The 20556-nt window shown below is 36.7% G+C and overlaps 2 protein-coding genes across 3 annotated transcripts in view; both read right to left on the reverse strand.

The window, feature by feature from the left end:
- LOC6650866 (serine-rich adhesin for platelets) overlaps nucleotides 1–3424 on the reverse strand; it is a 39986-nt gene extending 36562 nt beyond the window's left edge. Inside the window, exon 1 of the mRNA XM_002073018.4 lies at nucleotides 1671–3424. Within this exon, the coding sequence (XP_002073054.3) occupies nucleotides 1671–3295 (1625 nt within the window). The 5' untranslated portion in view covers nucleotides 3296–3424. The remainder of the gene's footprint in view (nucleotides 1–1670) is intronic.
- A 4109-nt stretch (nucleotides 3425–7533) lies between these two features.
- On the reverse strand, nucleotides 7534–14600 carry LOC6650867 (WD repeat-containing protein 44). 2 transcript variants are annotated; one of them, XM_015176838.3, is made up of 10 exons: nucleotides 14099–14600; nucleotides 13828–14044; nucleotides 12520–12609; nucleotides 12234–12372; nucleotides 11033–11933; nucleotides 10771–10971; nucleotides 9776–10499; nucleotides 8899–9717; nucleotides 8708–8836; nucleotides 7534–8297 (listed from the first exon to the last, which is right to left on the reverse strand). In XM_015176838.3, the coding sequence occupies exons 1-10, from the start codon at nucleotides 14182–14184 to the stop codon at nucleotides 8142–8144; spliced, it is 3462 nt and encodes a 1153-aa protein (XP_015032324.1). In that variant the 5' UTR covers nucleotides 14185–14600; the 3' UTR covers nucleotides 7534–8141. The 2 variants fall into 2 exon arrangements, with proteins under 2 accessions (XP_015032324.1, XP_002073055.2); XM_002073019.4 differs by lacking the exon at nucleotides 12520–12609.
- Between the last annotated feature and the right edge of the window lie 5956 nt (nucleotides 14601–20556).

A 20556-nucleotide genomic window follows, 5' to 3' on the forward strand; every position in this document is an offset into this window, starting at 1 on the left:
ACTTGACTTGGCAAACAATTTGCATGGGATCCAAGTTAAAAGCAAACACAATGGCAAGATCCCCCACTCCACCAACTCCCCCCCACGAGCGTGTGTATCTGTAAGATACGTATGTATGTATGTATGTCTAAGTATCTGTGAGATATGCATGTAAAGCATGTCAACTGAAAAGCTCAGTGAAACTTGCTGAAATAATTGCAGAAAAGTCCATGAATAAAATTACACATGTTGGGCATCGGTAATCAGCTAAAGCAGCAGCAACACCAGCGGGAGCAGTAGGTGGCAGAGCTACCTGATGAATCACACGAACGACTACCTGTACCTGTATTTGTATCTGTATCTGTACCTGCGTTACTCTTGGGTATCTTTGTTCATATCTTTAGTATCTTGTGAGTCTCTGTGTGTGTGTGTGTACCGATACCATTTCTCCGTATCTTATCTGACTGTCACACCCTTTGCAATTAAATGCGGTTTATTGATTTTCATTCCCTTTTTTTCCTTTTTTTTATTCTGTGCTCTTTCCTAATTGCAAAAGGCGAACAATGAAAATAAACCAAACAATTTTATGAGCCACATTTGAAGGTTCTGCGGCTTGCCTCATGGGTGGCTTCACCGAGCTGAGGCTGACATCATGGCCAGCAGCTAATTAATGGAAAATGTGTAGTTGAAGATTAGCCAACCGTTCGTTTGGCACGCAGAAGAAAATTGTTATTTTTCCACTGCATTTATCTGTCAACATGTCTTGACATGTTTTCTAGGGTATTAAAGTACTTACAGGGTTAGTTTTATTTGCTTTTGGGGGATGTTCAAGTTTGGAAAATCTTTAATTGAAACACACGAGAAACGTTTTGATGACCCCTAAGAACCGGAGCTCCGGTTACTTAAAGTTCGCTTTTAGAAAAGGATTCTAAACTATCTACTATCATTTATTATAAATAATGGTTGTTTAGTAGTCGATAATGATAACATTTGAAAGATTTAGCAACTAATATTATTATTATGTCTTTCAATTTTATAGTTCTCTCTGATTGCTGTAGTTTCGAAGCACTACGTGATATGTTGAAAAACGCAGAGACACTAGTGTAACTAGTTCTGACTGAAAATCGAGACAAACCGGCGTAGACACACACTCACAACTAAGACGTATATATGTATGTATGAATGTGTTTCTTTTCTCGATGTTCTTGTCACAATTCCTCCAGCGACCTCTATAGCACGGCAGCATCATATTAACCTGGCCAAAACTGTTCAATCCAGTCGTGCACTGTCGAGTTATTTATCACCTTAAACTTGTTTGCAAAAGATTTAACGTTGATGTTTGTCAACCAGTACGTCGATAGATACATAGTATATGCGTGTGTATGTGTCAAATTGGTAAAAAGACCCTAACCCCTTTTGTCCACAATATTTAGTATGGACCAAATTGAGTCGCAGAACAGATAAAGGTAAACAAAAACCAAAAAATAAGTTGATAAATTTTAAGATTTGAAACCAGTTATACAGGTTTGTTGTTGCTTCTTCAATTTGAACATGGCTAAAAACAGTTACACCTGATTTTTAACTAAATTGAATGATAAAAGCTTTATTGAGCCTCTACCCCCCTGCCCCTGCCAATGTCCATCCCCATCATTCTCGAATGCCTCTTTAAATTCACTTTCAAACTGACTCACCGTTTCACATTGCGGCATCGCTTCTCATTCTCCGCCTCCTTGACGCTATCCCAACTGTCGCCAACGCCCGATGATGACATATCATCCAGGCGCTCCTCATCCTCCATCCCGGAATCCTCGAGACTTATGTGACAACTGGTTAGTGTAACCTGTTTGCCATTGTCGCCCACCTCAATCCAATCGGAGGTTCGTATACGCTGCGAACGCTCTGTACCGTATGGCGATGAGTCCGATGAGCATCCGGAGGGGCAACGTTTCCTAGGCGACGATGTAGTCATCGCTTCTGTGATGCTATTCTCCTTGAATGATTTATTAACGGCATAGGTCAAAGTGTCCTCTTCATCGCCATCACCATCGGCATCCTCCACATTATCAGCATCGACATCTTCGTCCACATCTTCTTCCTCTTCGGCATCATCAATGGAGTTATAGCGTTGACGTGAAACAAACTTATTCGTGACGGATTTGCCAGTTGTCATAGTAGTAGAAGTAATAGTCGATGCTGTGTCCATTGTCTTGGAACTGGGCAAATTCTCAAGAGAGCAGGATCGATTTCGCATGGCAGCCAACTCGGAGATTAGCAACTCATGGAAAGTTTGCTTCTTTTCCGGTGTATGGCCAGCACTAACAGAAGTTTTGCCTCCATTAATATTAATACAAGTGCGATTGCCAGCTGCCTCAATGGTAAACTGTTGAAGTTCGCGTTCCCGTTCCCGCTCTCGTTCACGTTTCAGGTGCTCCTGCATATTTTCCTTTTCCTGCTCAACCAAAGCCTGATGTTGTATGGCCCTTTCATGTTTCGTTATGATTGTTGTATCAGCTGCATTTTGTTTCTGATTCTGGCTAATGATTATTTCCGAAAACAGACGCTCAGCGGCATTCTTTAGATTATTCTTAATCTCGATAGTTTTTCCACCCAGAAAAGAGCCACCACCCCCACTCTGATGATGATTGCCTGTCGATCCCGTCGACGGAGAAGAGGTAAAGTTATCCAGTGTGGTTTTCGATCGTCTGAATATGCTAATGGCTGGTGTAGAAGAAGGTGTTGGTGGCGAAAAGATCGGCACATCTTCCATATCCAATGTGGCCACCGGCATCTGAACTATTTTCCTGGGTTTGGGCAAAGGCTGTGTGGTGGGATGTAGGCCAGCTCTGTCGAAATCGACCTTGCCCAGACTCAAACGTGTATCCTTTAGGGGAGAAGCCTGAGCACTGCCATTGACAGTCATCGAATTGTGACGGTTAACGGTGACCAATTGTGGACTTGTCACACTATCCCTTGGTTTGGCTGTGGGCACATCCGGAGCCTTGCGTAGTTTTAGTGGAGGTTTTGGCGCTGGCGATGGAGCTGTCCCAGTGGCAGTTGGAGCTGGCACCGCTGTGGTAGGCGTCTGGGTTTGAGCCTGTTTCTTAGCCTGCAGACTCAATGATGGAGACTTGTATACTAAAGTTCGTCCCACTGCACTCAGTTGGCTAACAAAGTTTGGTTTTTTCTGTATGACTGGAGGAGCTGTTGCTGCCGCCGCCGCTGCTGCTGCTGCTGCTGCAATTTTGGGTCTGGGCGGCACTGGCGGACCAGGGCGCTTAACCACAACCGTTGTCGTGGTCGTCGTCGCGGTGGCCATTGCTCCGCACTCTGTCGGTTTCACACGGGCCGCACAAAAACAAAAACCAGTATTTGTAGGTCACTCAAAAAACTTATTTCACTCTCTCTCACTCGCTCGAGATCTCTGTCTCTCTCCCCGTCTCTCTCTCTCTCTCTTTCTGGTTTTGGGTATTGCGTTTATTTATTAATATTATTATTTAGCATAAGTTCCGATGCTGGCAAACTTGTTTTTTGTTTGTGTGATGTTTCTCTTCTTGTGTTCTTCTCATATCACATGATGCAGTTTTGCTCTCTTCGATCTTTTGCTGCTGATCTATTTTGAATATAGGCCACGTTATGTTGCACTAACGGATCCTAGTTGTTTATATACACTTAGTTAGTATTGGTTTTGAGGGAACTCGTTTTTGTTTGATTCGCTTAGAATCTAATAAATTGGTTTTAAGTGAAAGGGTTGAGTTGGGCTTTTCGTTTTTCAATTTTTCTCGTTGGCTTATTCTGCATTAAATCGAATTCGAGTTGATTTTTAAATTGTTGTTGCTTACTGTTTAGTTTAGATAATTTTTCAAAATCTGAAGTTTCGATCAAAGAATAAATATGCTTTAATATCGCGACAATTTACTTTTAAATGTATCGATATCTGGTATTGAATATTTTATTGCAAACATGTACTCCATTTCGTGAAATTAAAAAAGTTTTAAGTAAACAATTCAATGTATAGATAAGAATTTCCAATTTTACGTTTTTGTTTGCCCTGAACTGGGTCAGTTTTTTATTTGTTTGTTTTTTTTTAATGCAATTACAAAATGTGCGATCAAATGTGAATGACGGTAAACGTAAATGATGGAGCGACAATTTAATTCCACTTAAATGCGCAGTAATTATTATTGGAATCGTGCAGTCAATAAAAAAAAAACTACAACAGCAACAACAATTCTGGTAACTCCCGACAAATGAACAAACTTTAAAATAAAATTGAAATATTTAGCAATTATTGTTTTCCCAAGCCTCAAGCCTCTCTTTACTTTCTAACAAACGTTCTTGAAATTGAAACTGAGTTTTATTTGGCTTAAAGTCCACGTATATAAATAAAAATATATTGTGCTTTTGTTGGCCAGGAAATACACACAAGTTGACAAAATTCAAATATTATTTACACTGTTTCTTGCCGTTGTGGTTGTTGTTGGTGTTGATACTTGGCAAAATGCAATTTGAAATGCGTTTTCTGAGTTAGACCCGATAATATCCAAATGCCGCACACGAACCGAACTACAACCGAACCGCACGAGAGACAGAAATAAACTGAAGAGAAAGAGAGCCGCAGCTAAACGCACCTTGCTCAAATCTCGTTATTCGATGCATGTGTGTGTGTGTGTGTGTCGGTGTGTGTATGTGTGGGAGTGCCGGAGTAACCAAAGATGGCATCGTGATGAAAATATTGATAATTTATATAAAAGTAGAAAAAGTTAAGGATAATTTGAAATGGAAGGCAGATTCAGTCATTTGTTGTTTCTTGAACCCTTTTGGTTATTTTAACTGTGAAAAGGGAAAATTGTTAGTTTGTAAATATATGTGAAACTAAATTTAAGGAATTTGTTACAAAATCACAAAAATTCAAACCAAGAAGTTAAATTTTTCTACTAATTTGTAAGCTTTGAAAATTAAAAAAAAAATAGTGAAAATTGAAATTTTAAATTGATGCTGGTTTATAACCTAGAAGAAGACATATGTATGTACATACATATATGTATAACGAATATTTCTTTTAAAATTAGATCAATTAGAATTTAATGGCTACGGTCTTGATTTAATTTGTAACGGAAAAACGTTTCTAAAGTTTTTTGCTCTGAGCAAATCACCACATTATTTAAAATCTTAAGCAAAGTTTGGAAATAATTTTTAAGAGTTATTCTTAAACCATTAAAAAAAGACACAGATAGACCAATAGCAGAAAACTTTAGACATCTTGAAATATTTGTACGTCTATCAAACGAATATACGAACAGAAAAAACAATTTATGTCCATTTTCTAATTGTTCTATAGTTTTCGTAAGGAACAACACAAATCGTGACTGTTACCATTATGTCTTTAAGGTAGCCGGTCTTTAATATAATTAATTTTCTTTCATTTGCTTGCATCGTTCATGTTAAACTTTTAAAGAGACGCAGAGAGAAAACGATGAGAACACATTTCTCTGTGCAACTCTCTTGAAAAGAGCAACTTGGCACATGGCCAAAAGTGCATTGATTGGCATTTGAAACTGGGAACAGCAACGGCGGGTATCATGAGGGCCGATGTCGTCGTCGACGTCGACGTCAACGTCAACGTCAACGTATGGCTGCTGTTTGATGGTACTTTCCATGGACGTAGCAAAAGGGCTATATGATATGGAAATTTGTTAATGTGAAGAGTTTGTTATACTTTAAATGTTTCAATAGATAAATGGAATACGTTTAGGATCTTAAAGAATACGTATACGTAATAATTTCGACACAGAAGGATAATATTGAAATTATGTACATCATTTATTTGAATTTCAGACTTTATTTACAATTAAGAGAACAAATTGCTAGACCTATTAATTTTCGACTTTAAATAACTAAACTTGTTTTACATTCAAATCGTATTACCTTAAGTGTATCAGCACACATATTAAAAACGATTTTAACCTTTAAAAACGATGTAAAAGAAGGAACAAGTCTGATAATAGAAACTCTTACGTTATGTATTCCAAGGAAATTTTCGAAAGTGGCTTCAATATATTTAGTTAAAAGTCTCTAGCGGTGTCAAAATGAATTGAAATTAGATGACATTCTAAGGGTTTTTAATTACGACATACGCCCATGTATTTGCTGCTGTTTATTCTATGGCATTGCCGGCGGCAGCTGTTGTTGTTACCGCAGTGCTATGCCACGCCCGGCGACCATCTCCTCATAGTCCTCCTCCTCAATTATTTACAAGTTCTGCAACTAAATCTTTATTGATTGCAAGTTGTAATCTATTCAACGCAAAAGTCAAAAAAACCCGATGAACACGAGCGCTAATCGTCTATCGAGTGACTTTACTGTCTGACTAAACAATTATTTAGGCAGGGTATTCATTGCAATCCGCCTGCCCAGGCGCCCCTCCTACACCGAGTTTCCCAACTGCCACCCAACCCATTAGGTCTGTTTGTGGCATTCCAAATGACACTGCAGACGAAAGTTGCAACAAAACGGGGCAAGGAATCGACCACGAAGTTTATGCTGCACGTACACGAAAATGGAAATATATACATTCGTATATACGTTGTAATGTGGTGACATAAAACTCCAAATACAAAATATATAAATCTTCCCCCATTTACAATTGTTGATATACCCTTAATTTAAAGTACTATAAACAATTCACGAGTTTTGTGCAAGCATCAGTTGAAAGAGTATGAAACATTCAGCTAAACCGACTACGGGGTTTTGTATTTTTTTTCGGGACGGAAAAATATTTGTGCTTGCCATCGACCAACCCCAAAATGGCCCGAGACACTGGGATGTGGCCCTTTTGTCTGGGCCAGTGCCAGACAGCAATAGGGAGTCGGGAGAGACCCTCGAAATGGCACTTGAAATTATTTTCATGCCACTCGGGAAGTTTCCTCTTCCGGATAGCAAAGCACCATCTCCCCATTTAGCCCCATGAGCTCGTTTGCCGACACTTTCTGTTGCTTTTTCTTTCCTTTTGACTTTTATTTTCCCCTTTCTCTTCATTTTATTTTGGTGCATCAGAAATATTTTTGTTGACCATTGTTTCAATTCGCAAATTTTTGTCGCATTCGGCTGTTGGCCAGGACACAAAACACAGAACTATCCTTAAATCAATGTTGGGGATGGAGAATAATGCTTATTCCTTTCTAATGTCCACATTCTTCTGCATGAATGCACTTGAAGTGAACTTATCCCAATGAGACATAGACTTTTACTTTGGGTTGTCGACGGTTAAGGAAACTTGCCTTGAGAAATCACACAGACACACACATACGCACATAGATTTGTTTTTTAAACTAAAGTTGACTTCATTTATGGTATAGATTTTCCTGCTTAAAAGGGTTTTCCTTTCCACTACAGACCGTCCTGAGGGAAGCCTTAGTAATGAAGGTTAAACTTACGTTAAATATGGAGAACTGCTTGTCCTAATCCTGAAGCACTTGAAAATTCTTACTAATTAGTAGCCTGACTATAATCAATATATGTACATATATGTTTATGTATTAAATGAATGGAGTTCAATTTGTAAGAGTGCACATGGGACATGTGCGAGGCGTCTGCCTATTAATTTAATTTACAAAAAATATATAGATATAATTTAAAATAATTACCATAAGCTAATCATCATTAGTTAGTTATGTGTTGTGGGGGGTGTGGGGTAGGGGGGGCTTTTAAAGTAATTGCTTTGCATAATACACAACATACAAATGTTCGACATAATCATTTATCTTTCTACAAGCATGGCAAATCGACACATATGTATAAATAGTTCACTTAGATTATTACACAATCGATATTAAAAAAATAATTAACATTAAAAAACAATTTTTTTTTTCTTTTCTATGCATAAGATTTCGCACAAGAATTGTTAACAACTTTTCACATAAGTAGTAATTACAATAAATAAATGGAGTGAATAAATAATAGCATTGGTTGATCTGATTTGCTTTTCCTTTCGTTTATCGTGATACAATCAAATAAGTTAGGCAATGTCTCTGCTTTGATACTTAATCGTATAAAGTACGCACATATACATGTCACAAATAAATACAGTGGGGGATATATAGAACGCAAGTGCTAATAGACACATTTTTCCCCAGGTTCCTTCATTTTAATTTTGACATTAACTACTAATCGGCAATGGCCGTGTAGGGTAGACTGCTGTGTTTGGGTTTTGTTTTATTGATGAACACCTTGATAGCGCCATTGAAATCGGCACTGACCAGCACATAGCCACAGCCCTTTTTATGCTGCTCCACCAGTGGATCGGGTTGATTGTTAAGCAGCTGTAAAAAAAGAAAAGGGATTCAGTTAGAGATTAGAGAACAGAATTTAAAGATATTCGTTTATCAGGTATTCATTTCAAAGAGTTCACATAATAAAACATTATACTAAAGTGTTTTTAACAGGCACAAATGACTAAGTTATCAATTACTGATAGGAATGTCAATAAATGAATGTCGAGTCACGAAGGTTTTAAATAAAAATGAGTAGTAAAAACATGTTTAACGGGAATCATTAATTTTTATAATAATAATAATATATATGTCATAAAAAAAATGGAAATCGAATAGAAAATCAATCAGTGCTGAGGGGCTAACTTTTTAAAGACTCTGATTGTCTGAGATCTCTTATTGATATCTGTTCTGCTATTTGTACATAAGTTTTAGTATAAAAAGTATAAATATATGACTACCTTTTCATTTGATATTTCATCGGGATCCGGTTTAATTATGGCCTCCGGATGTGGTGCAAATATGGCACAGGTGACAGTGGCATTATGAGCTTTAATGCCCTCCCAAAAGTCACTGCGATCTCGACGTACCTGCAATCGAAAATCAAGAATTTTAGCATCTTACAAATATTTCTATTCTTTAATACTCTTACCGAACTCAATTTGGAGTAGTCATGATTTGTTTTCCATATATAGATGCATTGATTCTCGGAGCCAGCAATTATATACTTGCCATCGTGACTGAAGGAACCCTTGATTTGGGAGGACATGTTTAAATAGCCCTTGTATTTGCACGACAAGTTTAAATCTCTCAAATCGTAGAGACGCACACGACTGTCGTTGGAGGTAACAAGAATTTTGTCTTCGCCCGGCATCGGTTCAATTCCACTAATTTTGCGTCCAATACGATTCTTTCCACGCGTTGATCGGACATGGATCTGTGTGTGATATTTCAACTGGTCCGTGTTATAGAAAATGCAACGTCCATCATAGCTGCCAACTACAGCAAATTGCCCATTTTGACAGAAGTTGGCGGCCGTAATGAGTTTCGTCTGGCCATCCACTTCGTTCCACAGGGCAACCTTTTTATCGGGTATATTCCATAATCTAAGCTTTCCATCCAGACTGCCACTCAAAAAGTAGCGATCATCACGAGGATGAAATGCAATGGCTGTGACAAAATCAATATGCTGAAAGCAACAAAGACATTCCTTCCTGGAGATGTGCCACAATCGCACCGTCTTGTCCATACTGCTAGATAGAATGAAATAGTTTTTCGACCAGCTGACATCCAGCAAATCCGAAGTGTGGCCATTGTAAGTGCAAAATGGTTTAGGCATGAATGGCCCGGGACATTTCTCGGCAGCTGTGGCCATGGCGATGGCCTCTTCCGCAGAATGCTGGGATACCAGCGATTCTTGTGATGGTGTGGGTGAAGACTTTTGATCAGCATTATACTTATTACGCATATCCTGCAAAATATATCAAATAAATTAACTAATCAGGAATGGTAATGTTAAAAAATCACACCTGGAAAAATGGATAGGCATCTTTAAGAACCCAAATGCGTAACACTTTATCTTGTCCAGCCGTGGCCAATAATCTGCCGCAGGAGCTGAATTTCATACACCATACGGCGCTGGTGTCCTCGCCACTTAAGTCCTGGACATGCTGTAGCTTTGTAAACTCATAAGGTCCCTTATTCGATGATGAGGCCTTTATTTTGATATTTTGCTCTGGATTCATAGCATCCACAATGTCAGCCACATCCTCCTTGTGCCGGGCATGTGATACTTCTGAAGCGATCGATTTAGCCTTGTCCACTGTCTTGCGCATAGTTGTGCCAAAGAACCGCTTTATCCTTGCCGTCTTCTTTTTCAATCGACTGCCATCCTCAGTTTCCAGCTCCTCCTCATCAGGCGGTTGACCCTCAATACTTGGTGGTATACCAATCACACTCTCCTCATCCGATTCCTTTTGGATCACCTCCAAATGAGAGGTTAGTTTCAGTATATGCAACGAGAGTGGATTCCATCCTTCAGGCACAGGCGGTGAACGCATTTCAGATAGTGGCATATTCTCTCCCGTGTCCAAATTTTTGACAGGCACTTGCTCAAGTATCTCAAAGTCGGTTAGTTGCTTGCCCGAACTAGTGCGTGTCCTTACATAGATGTTCATTTGCTTAAGCACATCCTCATCTCCAGCGGATTTGCGTCGTTCCTTATCATTGCTAAGCCGGTTCAATGCTGGGTAGCTAAATGAACAAAAAGAATATATGAATTGGCTGAACTTTAGGAATCTCTTTATGATTAACTAAGGGGGTTCTCAATGAACTGGCATTTACGTGGTCAACAAATTACTGCATTTACATGAATTTAGCTATTATCATGAATGACAATAAGAGTATATACTTTGTTTAAATATACCAGAGTTCATTGTTTTCACCCAAAAGGTGGGGAAGATGGGCGAGACAACGCAATGTTCGCCAATCCTCCGACTCCATCTGCTAGGCCAGAAAAACCCACCGTGTAGAGCTGCCCAAACTGTTTGATCCAGTGCCAGCCAGCTTGGGGCGACTCGCAGTCTCCATAAGCATTTTCTCAATGCGTTCAATTTCATCCTGCGACGGTCCCTGAGCCTTGTTGCTGGCCTCATCCCGTGGCTTCACAACATAACCACCCTGAATGGCTTTAAACAGATTAAGGCCCTGATTGGGATCAATTGAACTGAAATTTAAAGTGGTTGAGCATCTTATAATCCATGTTATATTCATTTCTATTTCTCTACCTGACTCTTCCTGGGGCGGAATTGCTTTTCGCCGAGTTGGATGGACTTGGTTTGGAGTAAACAGATGTTGAACTGCTGCCCAATGAATGCGAGGGTTTAAAAATGGCAGCGACTGGAGGAGCTACAGTTGCGACCACCACTGGACGACTAGGACCGCCACTAGATGAAGCCATCTGAGAGAGTGACGAAGGCGTGGTGGTTGTTACAGCCGATGCGGATACCATTGTGTTGATGGAGGAACAACTTAAAGTGCTGCCAGCAATAGTCTTAGCGCTAACATCGTTAAGTGAGCTTTCAAACTCCTTGACAAAGTCATCGCGCAACTGTTGTTGCACATCTCGGACACTTTTCACTGAACGTGTATCACTGTCCGTATCCTCCGTATCGGCTGGTGGCAGGCGCATCCCCTCATTCATGTTAAACTGCTCCGATGAACTGCTAGAAAATTTGCGAGATTTCTTTTTACGTCTCGGCGGCGCTATCGGTCCACTGGAGGTAATTGAATCAGTGGTCTTTGATTGGGCCAGCTTTGTGCTTGCTATCACATCTGGCTCTTGGAGCACAATATTGGCATTGCCAGTTATTGAAGGAACCGTAGTAGCTACAACGCTGACCGCAGCATTGGCAACAGAAGTGGACACTTCAGCAATAGACGAGGTGGCTGTTGTGGGCTGAGGGACTTCCTGATGTTTCGGCGATAATCGAGTGCTGGTCGTGCCAGAGGATGTGATGTTGGTGTTACCCGTCGATGTGGTCGCTGTGGGCATGACCGGGACTGTAGGTGATGCTTGTTGTTGTTGTTGTTGTTGTTGCTGCTGCTGCTGTTGTTGTTGTTGTTGTTGCTGCTGCTGCTGCTGTTGGACATTCATTGACGCTAAAGACTCGCGATCAATGCTAATAGCTGTAATTGAAAACATAATTTTTATTTAATAATAAAGAAACGATTTAAATGTAATAAAAAATTAATTATTACCCAATTCAGACTGATATTAACAAAATGGAAATACGCGAAGCTTCCAAATAAAAACTATTAACTTTTAACTGCTTGAACCAAAACAGAGCTAAACTTTGTTGAAATTTGGTTCAATTAAAATACTTCAAAACGAATAAATTTCGAAAACACAAACCTACTATGCATTTGTTTTTACTCTTAACTTAATTTCCTTATTTATCAGAACGGAAAGCTTAAATTTTTACTTACCCGATGGGTCGATACTACCCGCCAATATACGTCCAACGCGACCCAACGATGTCATGCTCTGTATGCTCATTGTATCCGTTTCAATGACTTTGAAGGGATGCGTCGATCGATTTGTGAAGACGCCATCCGTGGAACTATTCTGTGGTTAATATATTTAAGAATGGACATCAATTGATTAGAACTTTAAAATTTATGTAAGAGTAAACAAAAAAACACAAATTAACACATACTATGAATTACTTAGATAAAGGAAAGTTTATGTTTTTTTTTTCTTTTAATTAGGTACCTGAGAATCAGGTGTGAGTGTATTTCCTGGATTATCATCTTCATCATTTTGCATGCACTGACGTAGTTCGTGAAAGCGTTGTCTACCATACTATATACGATATATATATATATATATATAATTATGCACATCCATTTGAGATTTTGAATTTTATTGATTCGTTTTATTGTTGTTTTTTTTTTTGGTTTTGTTCGTTGAGTTGAAGTAAATGAAGGTAGCGGAAAAGGCACAAAGTATGAAAATAAAGAACAAATATGTTTCAGATACAAAAATTAAATTTGAAACTTTAGTTTGATATGTTTTTTGGTTTTGTTTTAGAAAGTAAACAGAAATTGTTTTTATCAATTTGAATACCAAAAGTGTTCCATCATAAAAACAGTCATAAAGCAAAATAAAGAGGGACAACGAAAAAGACTAAGGTGGAATGGTTAAGTTCGATTAACAACAAAACTAATTTAAAAACGATCCAAGGGCGGTCAGCTACTACAAGCTGCAATCAAAAATTATCTACAACTGTTGCGATAAAACCTAACGCAATGAAATTATCAAGCACAGCGATAGAGCTCAAACAATGTTCATTTTAAATACATAATCATCATTGGCTAACACATTGTATACATACTCTTTTCTGGCAGGGGGTATTAACGACTACAGCAAAAATATATATTTTAATTAAGTCTTAGGATGAACTATATATAAAGAGTATGCAAAATTTCATCGGAATTACTTTTCTTTATGAATTTACTTTTTCGCAAATTAATATTACCAAAACCCGGTTGAAAATGTTTAGCACATTCTTTTTGAATGAATGACTCAACCGGTGGTCATTAAAATGCAAAGTAAACGAAATATAAAAGTATGTGTGTGATGGCTCCCCTTTTCCCCGTATAATGACCAAAAACCTTTCACAATGCCATAGAAATACTAGCAACAGCAATAACAACAATACAAATTAAAACAAAATGTATGTATGTATAATAGAGAAAACCATACGAGGCCCATCCAACATGACATAGGTGGGTAATGGGGAATGAATGTTGAATAAATGATGAATTCATTTCGAAAAGGGGGACGGTACCGAAATTGGCATATAATAAACATTTTTGCATTCCTTTTTTTGCAAATGTTTATTTTTTTTTTTTTTTTGCAACAATTGTAAATGTGCAACAAATTTGCGGCTACGATAAACTATTTTCTTTTCTTGGGAATGTTTCAAATAAATTCATTTAGCAAAACCATGCAAACAGTTTTCCAAAAAGAACTCAAGTAACTCCATAACCACTAGCAAACACAACCACGCCCACTTACAGCTCCTTGCACAGGTTTGGGTTCCACAAAGATGGCAGCCGTATCCGATTGTTGCTTAAGGCGAGTACCCAAACTATTGGTGGGACTCCGGGTGGCCGGGGATCCAGTGCCAATGGGAGTGGCATCGCTGTCAGAGGATACAGGAGCAGTGGCATTTACACGGACTGCAGGATCAGGAAAGATAAATTCCTGGGCCACTTCGGGTGGTAATTTACGACTGTAAGAAGTGATTGTTACAACAAATAGGCTTAAAGACATTTCGTATACTTACCAAAGTGTAGAATGTCGATTGGGCGTTGTATCTTCGGCATCGAAAAACTCCTCTGAGCTATCCGAGTCTGTTTCCAGCTTACTCATTTTCACTTTTTGATTTTATGGTTTTTGTTATAACTTGTATTACCTAACCCCACTCTACTCTTTTTCTTCACCTTTATATTTAGTATGCAAATTGACAATGAAATTATGTTTCTGTTGTGTTGTTGTTGTTGTTTTTGCCTCTGCGTCTGAGTGTTGAGTGTGTCTTTTTACGTCATGCTCTTGTGTGATGCGCTAGCGCAAGATTGAATGTACTTAACATTTTGTGGAGCTTGCACTTGTGCTGGTTGTATTTTTTGATCCGAATAAAATAACTGAGGTGTGCATTACTTTTAAAAAGATTCGTAAATATTTATATCAGATTTTTTTTATATACGCTCCTTCTCCTCGCGCAACAACAACCTAGAGCTGGGAAATCCATCGATGGCTCCATCGATAGTATCGATGGAATTTATAAAGTGCGATAGATCGATGTCGATGGCGATGAAGAACTTCGAACATAAACACAACATTACTCACGAACTCGAACATGTTCGCGCGTTTACTCAAATGTTCGAGCGGTTTACTCACGCGTTTTAAATCGCTAGCGTTTTTAGAAAAAATACAACAACAACCACATGATAAATATCGATTACAAATTGAATCAATCGACGACAATAAAATCGATAATTGCGATTGTTTCGATTGTGTAAGTTTTTAAGCGCTGCCAGACATGTTAAAAAAGTAGCTGTGCGGCAACTCTTGGCAAGTAACCGCCAAATCGAAGAAGAAGAAGAAGAATAAATGCTGAAAGTTTCAAACTTGTCAGGTCAACTCTCCTTAAATCTGTCAATACGCAATGCACAATACGGTAGATAGTTAATTATTTTCATATTGTATATTATATACACCTGTAAAAAATGCTACTCTTTCTTTTAAATAACGAATTATAATTAATTTAAATTTGTATTTTAATCAGTTATTCAGACACATGAAAAAATTGCTCATATTTCTTGAAATTTATTTTCCCAAATATTCTTATGAGTTGTCAGTCTGCCCTAAGTGCAACTACATAATTAGAGTTACTCGTATTTATTTTTTGTATTTTTCATTGTGCCTAATTTGAAATTGAACCGTTATACTCGTGTGGAATATTTTAATTATAACACGAAAATGAAATTTAAATTTTATTCACACTTTTTTTTTTATTTCTAATAGTTTATTTATCAAAAATCACATTATACCGCACATTAAGTTGTATCAACTGGCCGACATAATTGAGGTCAATGCTTTTGCATTCGGCTATGATACACAAAAAATTTATTAATGATAATGCTAAAACGTCAGCGAACTGGTTGAAGCAACCAAACCAGGAAATGAACGAAACTAACAATACACGAAGAAGCGCAGAAGTTTTGACCCCTAAGAAAAAAAAAAACAAAAAAAAAAAAGAAAAACAAAATTGCAAATAAACCATCAGCCAAGATTTTGTTTATGGCTAACCAAAAGTTTTCTATATTTCGTTTTATCGATTGTGTTTATGCTTTGGTAATTCCTCGACAAAACGGTCAATGTCGTTTTTTGATCTAGTCTTGAGTTAATTTTTATTTCTAATATTATATGTATGTGAGTTTTAATGAACTTGACCCAATGACTGAAACGAAAACAAATTTCTTTGCTAAATACTAGACGGAGCGGGTGGGCTATTCGTCCATAAAGACAATAAAAATATTAATAGATACCATATAATTTAATGTAATGACATTGCCTTTCAAGTATAAAAATTAACTTAACATTAAATTGCATTCGCTTCATGGAAATTTTTTGCAATAATTTGTCAAACAATTTGTTTTAATTTATGTGCAACAAATTGGAAACAAAACTGTGATTCTTCAATATTTAAACAATTTGAATGAGTTTCGTGGTCGAGGCATTGCCATCAATGGTATTGCAATTCAAATGACCGTGCCGGCACACAACCAGCTTGTATCACTCATACGACACCGCATTGACTTCGATTTCAGTTTCTCGGTCAAAGTCAATGTCAATGCAAAATGCCAAAAGAAAGAAAGAGAGATATCTCTCTCACAAGAAAAAGAAGAAGCACCAAATCAGCCACAAAGACAATATTGAAGTCGTGTATTAATTACAATAATCAGTCAATCGTCTTGGTCTCGTCTTCTTCTTTTTCTTCTAATTCGTATTACCAATTTATACGTGCAACGGTCAAAACAAAGAGAACACGTTTGACCAGCCAATGGGGCGGCTTGTCTCAAAACTAGTTTTGGTTTTTGGGCCCTGTTACAATTTACTTTTTGGCTATTTTGCATTTTGTATTTCCTGATATTGAAGTGCTCTGAGGTGGAGGTGAGCTTGGCGTCTAGCTATGCGAATTTGCGCGACTTTGGCCTTTTTGATTGTTACTGATTCCATTTACATAATTTAATTGATTATCCATTTACTTAAAGCTATTAGAATATTGTATATTTACCTTAAAAGATACATTTAAACTTGCCAACCTAAACATGCAATTTCGTAAATAAATTGAATTGTTTTAAAGCAATAAGATATATATATATAATATATATTTATAATACGAATTTAGAAGTTCTAAAGTCTGATTTTTAGTTATGATAAATGTAGGAAATTAACCAGTATGGCTTGAAATTTAGAAACCCCAAAATATTGTTTAATATTTAAGCAAACAAAAACAAAGTCTAGGCACTAAATTAGTATATTGTTGTCTTTGAACTTGTTTACAGTTACATGACCAGTCTATGCGGAAGTTAAACAAAACGGAAGTCTTCGATTTCCCGATATTTCATGGCCCATCCAACGGCTTCTGTAATGATTTTTCATGTTGAATATTCATTTGTTGTTATTTTCTATAAATACAATATTTATTTATCAATGGTAAAGCAGTAAGAATAAAATTTAAAACCTTAGGCTAAAATAGGCCTCATTAGAATATATTTGTAGGGGAAATGTAGTATTTCATCGCTTTGAAAGTTCAAATGCCAAAGACCAAAGACAAAAGCACGAAAAAAATGTTAATTAGATATGGTTGCGACATACCACAATATTTCATTTTCATTTTGTCTATTAATAAAAACGTGAGATCAGCCAAAGAACTATAACTTTAGAATATCAAAAGGGCCATATTGGCAAAATATTTATATATGAATCGCAAGTATTAGAGTTCTCTTAAACAATAAACAACAAATACATTGATAGTATTTAGATTTCCGTCGTGACTGATTGCCTTGACTGATTTCTTAAACTGGCTTTAATGAATTTTTAACTATGTAGAAGATTTCTTACTTTATAGACACTCAGCCCAAACTGGTTCAAACCGAAAAAAAAGAATACAAGAAGGGCTGCCAGAGCCTGCGACTTGTTTGAGTCGCACGAAAATTCTCAGATTCTGATTGAACAAAAAAAAAACCTGTGTGTACATAGCCCAATCGTTTCACCAATAAAATACATGCATATTTATGCAAATACTTTTACACACAATCAAAGAACCGAACACCAGCAACAACAACTACAACGAATCAAAAAATAATCATAAAATATAATAGAAACCCCTGGATTGTGTGTTAAGAACGCCAATCAGGTTTGCCATCTACCCTCTAGAATTCTAAACAGTTTTTTGGCCAACGCCATCCAACCAACCAACCAACCAACCAAGCCTTATTGATGCTGATCATGATCATCAAGTTGTTCATGAAAATAGCTAAGAATTCTGTTTGGTTGTCAACCTCTTAGCCAACTCCCAGTGTCCGTTAAGAATACGGAAATGCTCTTGCTCTATCATATTCGCCAAAAATAAAAAGAAAACACAATAGAAATAGAAAATCTGTGTCCAATTCCGAGTTCGTGTCTTCTTACAGTAAAATTTCGGGTGTGTGTACATACATACATATATGTACATACATATATAGAAAACTTATTGACACGTGATCAGATTGCCAATATCTTAAAGTAAAATTACTCCATTTATGTTTATAGCTTATTAGCATATCGCTTTTGTTTGATTTTATATTTGAGAATTTCTCTGATTTAATTGCTTGAATGTGAAATACTCTTGAAGAAGCTTCCTAATATTTTAGTATACAGTAGATTTTTAATACTCTATACAACTATTTTATATTTTATTAACTATTTAAGGTAATCTACATATTTTATATTTTTTACAATAATCCATAAGCTACAAAGATAAGCTTTAATTTATGATATTTTATAAATGAATTCTATTTTTTTTTGCATGTTTAAAGTTTTAACAATTTATTTATATTTTTAGAAAATAGCAAATCTATAAAGATAAATTCAAGTTTGATTTCTTTGCACTTTTATAAATATTTAATTTTTTTTTTGAGGTACAACATTGAACATTTTAAGTGTCTTTACTGGATTTAGAATAGATCAAATGTGTTTAAAGGTATTTTTGAGTATTCTTCCACAAATATCTTTGGCATGTGATCATTCTTGGCTAGCCTTTTTGTTTTTAGTAATTTTTGAAGATTTCGACAATTTTAATATTGTGAGCTATTAATATTAAGAAGAAGAATAAGAATAATATTAATGAAAGACCCCAAAATGTTGATGGTTTACCTCAACACTTAAATAATAATATTCAAAGTGATAATTAAAAATTGTAACCTTAATAAAGTTCATTCATTTGTAGGTACATAGAGTTGAATTAACCGTGAAAAGAAGACCCAAAAATAAACAATATCAGATATATAAATAGCTGTACACTTTTATTATCTGCTAAAAAGTCTAATGGGTTTGGTTTGTACACTGTATGACAAGCATCTCGAGAATCGTAAAAGCCACCAGTCAATGGACGTGAATTTGATAAATTGATCAAGAATGGTCAAAAAACCGGACAGCGGGCTGGGCTATTGGCCCAAACGGCGTGTGCTAGAAGAAAGATGTTCTACAGCATTAGCATTTTAAGCATATTATTTCAAATGACACTGAGATCGCTGATACGCGACTCTGAAACGCGTTGCCATTGCCAACGAATCTTTGTTTCAACAAACTGTGTATCTATATCTATCTAGTATCTATATATATCGTACAGTTTGTAGCCATGGGATATTTGCTAACTTTTCGTCAGCTGTCTGTTTTCATGGCACATTTGCCTGATGCTGATGCGTATGATGATTGTGTGGCATTGCGTTCTTCCTGTGACTGTGCCTCATTTTTGTACTTTTGCATTTGCATAAATATTTGGTTAAGGCGACACAACACACCTGGGAGCACCTGGCTTAAGGCCCAACCAGCCAATTTATATATAGATTTTTCACGCACTTTGATCTTGTCAGAGGCATCGTTGTTGTTTATTTCAATTATTTCCAATTAGTTCAGGCATACAAAATGACTTGTCGGTCTTATGAGATTTTGAAATGGGAAAAGTTAGACTTGCACTAAGCAACTATAGGTTAAATGGCCAAGTTACCTAACTAAATAATCATCGACTTGGCCTTGGCTTGTGTGTCGATTGTATACATAGGTGTTTTTTTGTTTTCAATTTGGAAGATGCAAGTCATAAGAACTTTTAGCCACAATGACAGCCAGCCACTGTAAGATATATGTAAAGGGCATTAAGTAGCATTTTGGCAATTAATTTTGTGGTTGAAAGTATTAACATTAAGTACTCCTCCCACAGACATTGTGTATTCTGTTTGCTTCTGCCAGTCAAATGGACATAATGTACCTGGTAAGCCCCTGGATGTGATAGATTTATGGGCCTTAAATATATTCTAAGTAGAATAGATCATTAGCAAAAACCGCAATTAAAATATATGTGAAAAGCTCATCAGTGGCACCTTAATTGTAATAGGTTTCCCCCCTTCCCCCCAGCGCTTTTTTTTCCCACAAAGATGTGATTAGATTCTCAAATTAATTACCAGTTTAAATTTATACCAGTCTATTAAATCTGTAAATAGAGCAACGTGACTCTAAAAAAAGATTTCATTGAAGCAAAACATTTACTACTTTTGGTTTATTCAAAAATTTATTAAATTTTATGTCTTTTTCGAGTACTTTTGAATTTAGATTATAGAGTTGAAATTTTTTGGGTGTGTTATTCACGCACATGTTCATTGTTCTGATTATTTCATTCACAAAAAACTTTTAAACATCCCCACACCATTCTCATAGATATATGCTTGTATATGTATATGTGTTTATGGGTTTTTAATAGATCCATCGATTGACTATTTTATTAACACACACGTGTATTAAATTATACCTGATATATCTGAAACAATGTAGTAAATAAGTCGTCGAGCCGACTTAGTTATACAATGCATCAAGCAAAGCTACTTTAAAATCAAATATTCTGACATTTTGGTTAATTTTCAACAACTTTTTTAGGTTTATTCTAGTAAACTCAGTCATCCACAGATGATAACATCCCGTCAT

Source organism: Drosophila willistoni, chromosome 3R (genome assembly GCF_018902025.1).
Source record: "Drosophila willistoni isolate 14030-0811.24 chromosome 3R, UCI_dwil_1.1, whole genome shotgun sequence".
In the NCBI taxonomy this organism is placed as follows: Eukaryota; Metazoa; Arthropoda; class Insecta; order Diptera; family Drosophilidae; genus Drosophila; species Drosophila willistoni.

What these genes read in the sequence shown, in the direction of transcription:
- LOC6650867 (XM_015176838.3), bottom strand. Translation starts at nt 14,184, where the DNA reads ATGAGTAAGCTGGAAACAGACTCGGATAGCTCAGAGGAGTTTTTCGAT. An exon ending in AATCGACATTCTACACTTTG is followed by an intron (nt 14,045 to 14,098) that starts GTAAGTATACGA and finishes CACTTCTTACAG; the next exon opens with TCGTAAATTACCACCCGAAG. An exon ending in ATGAAATATCAAATGAAAAG is followed by an intron (nt 8,298 to 8,707) that starts GTAGTCATATAT and finishes CTTTTTTTACAG; the next exon opens with CTGCTTAACAATCAACCCGA.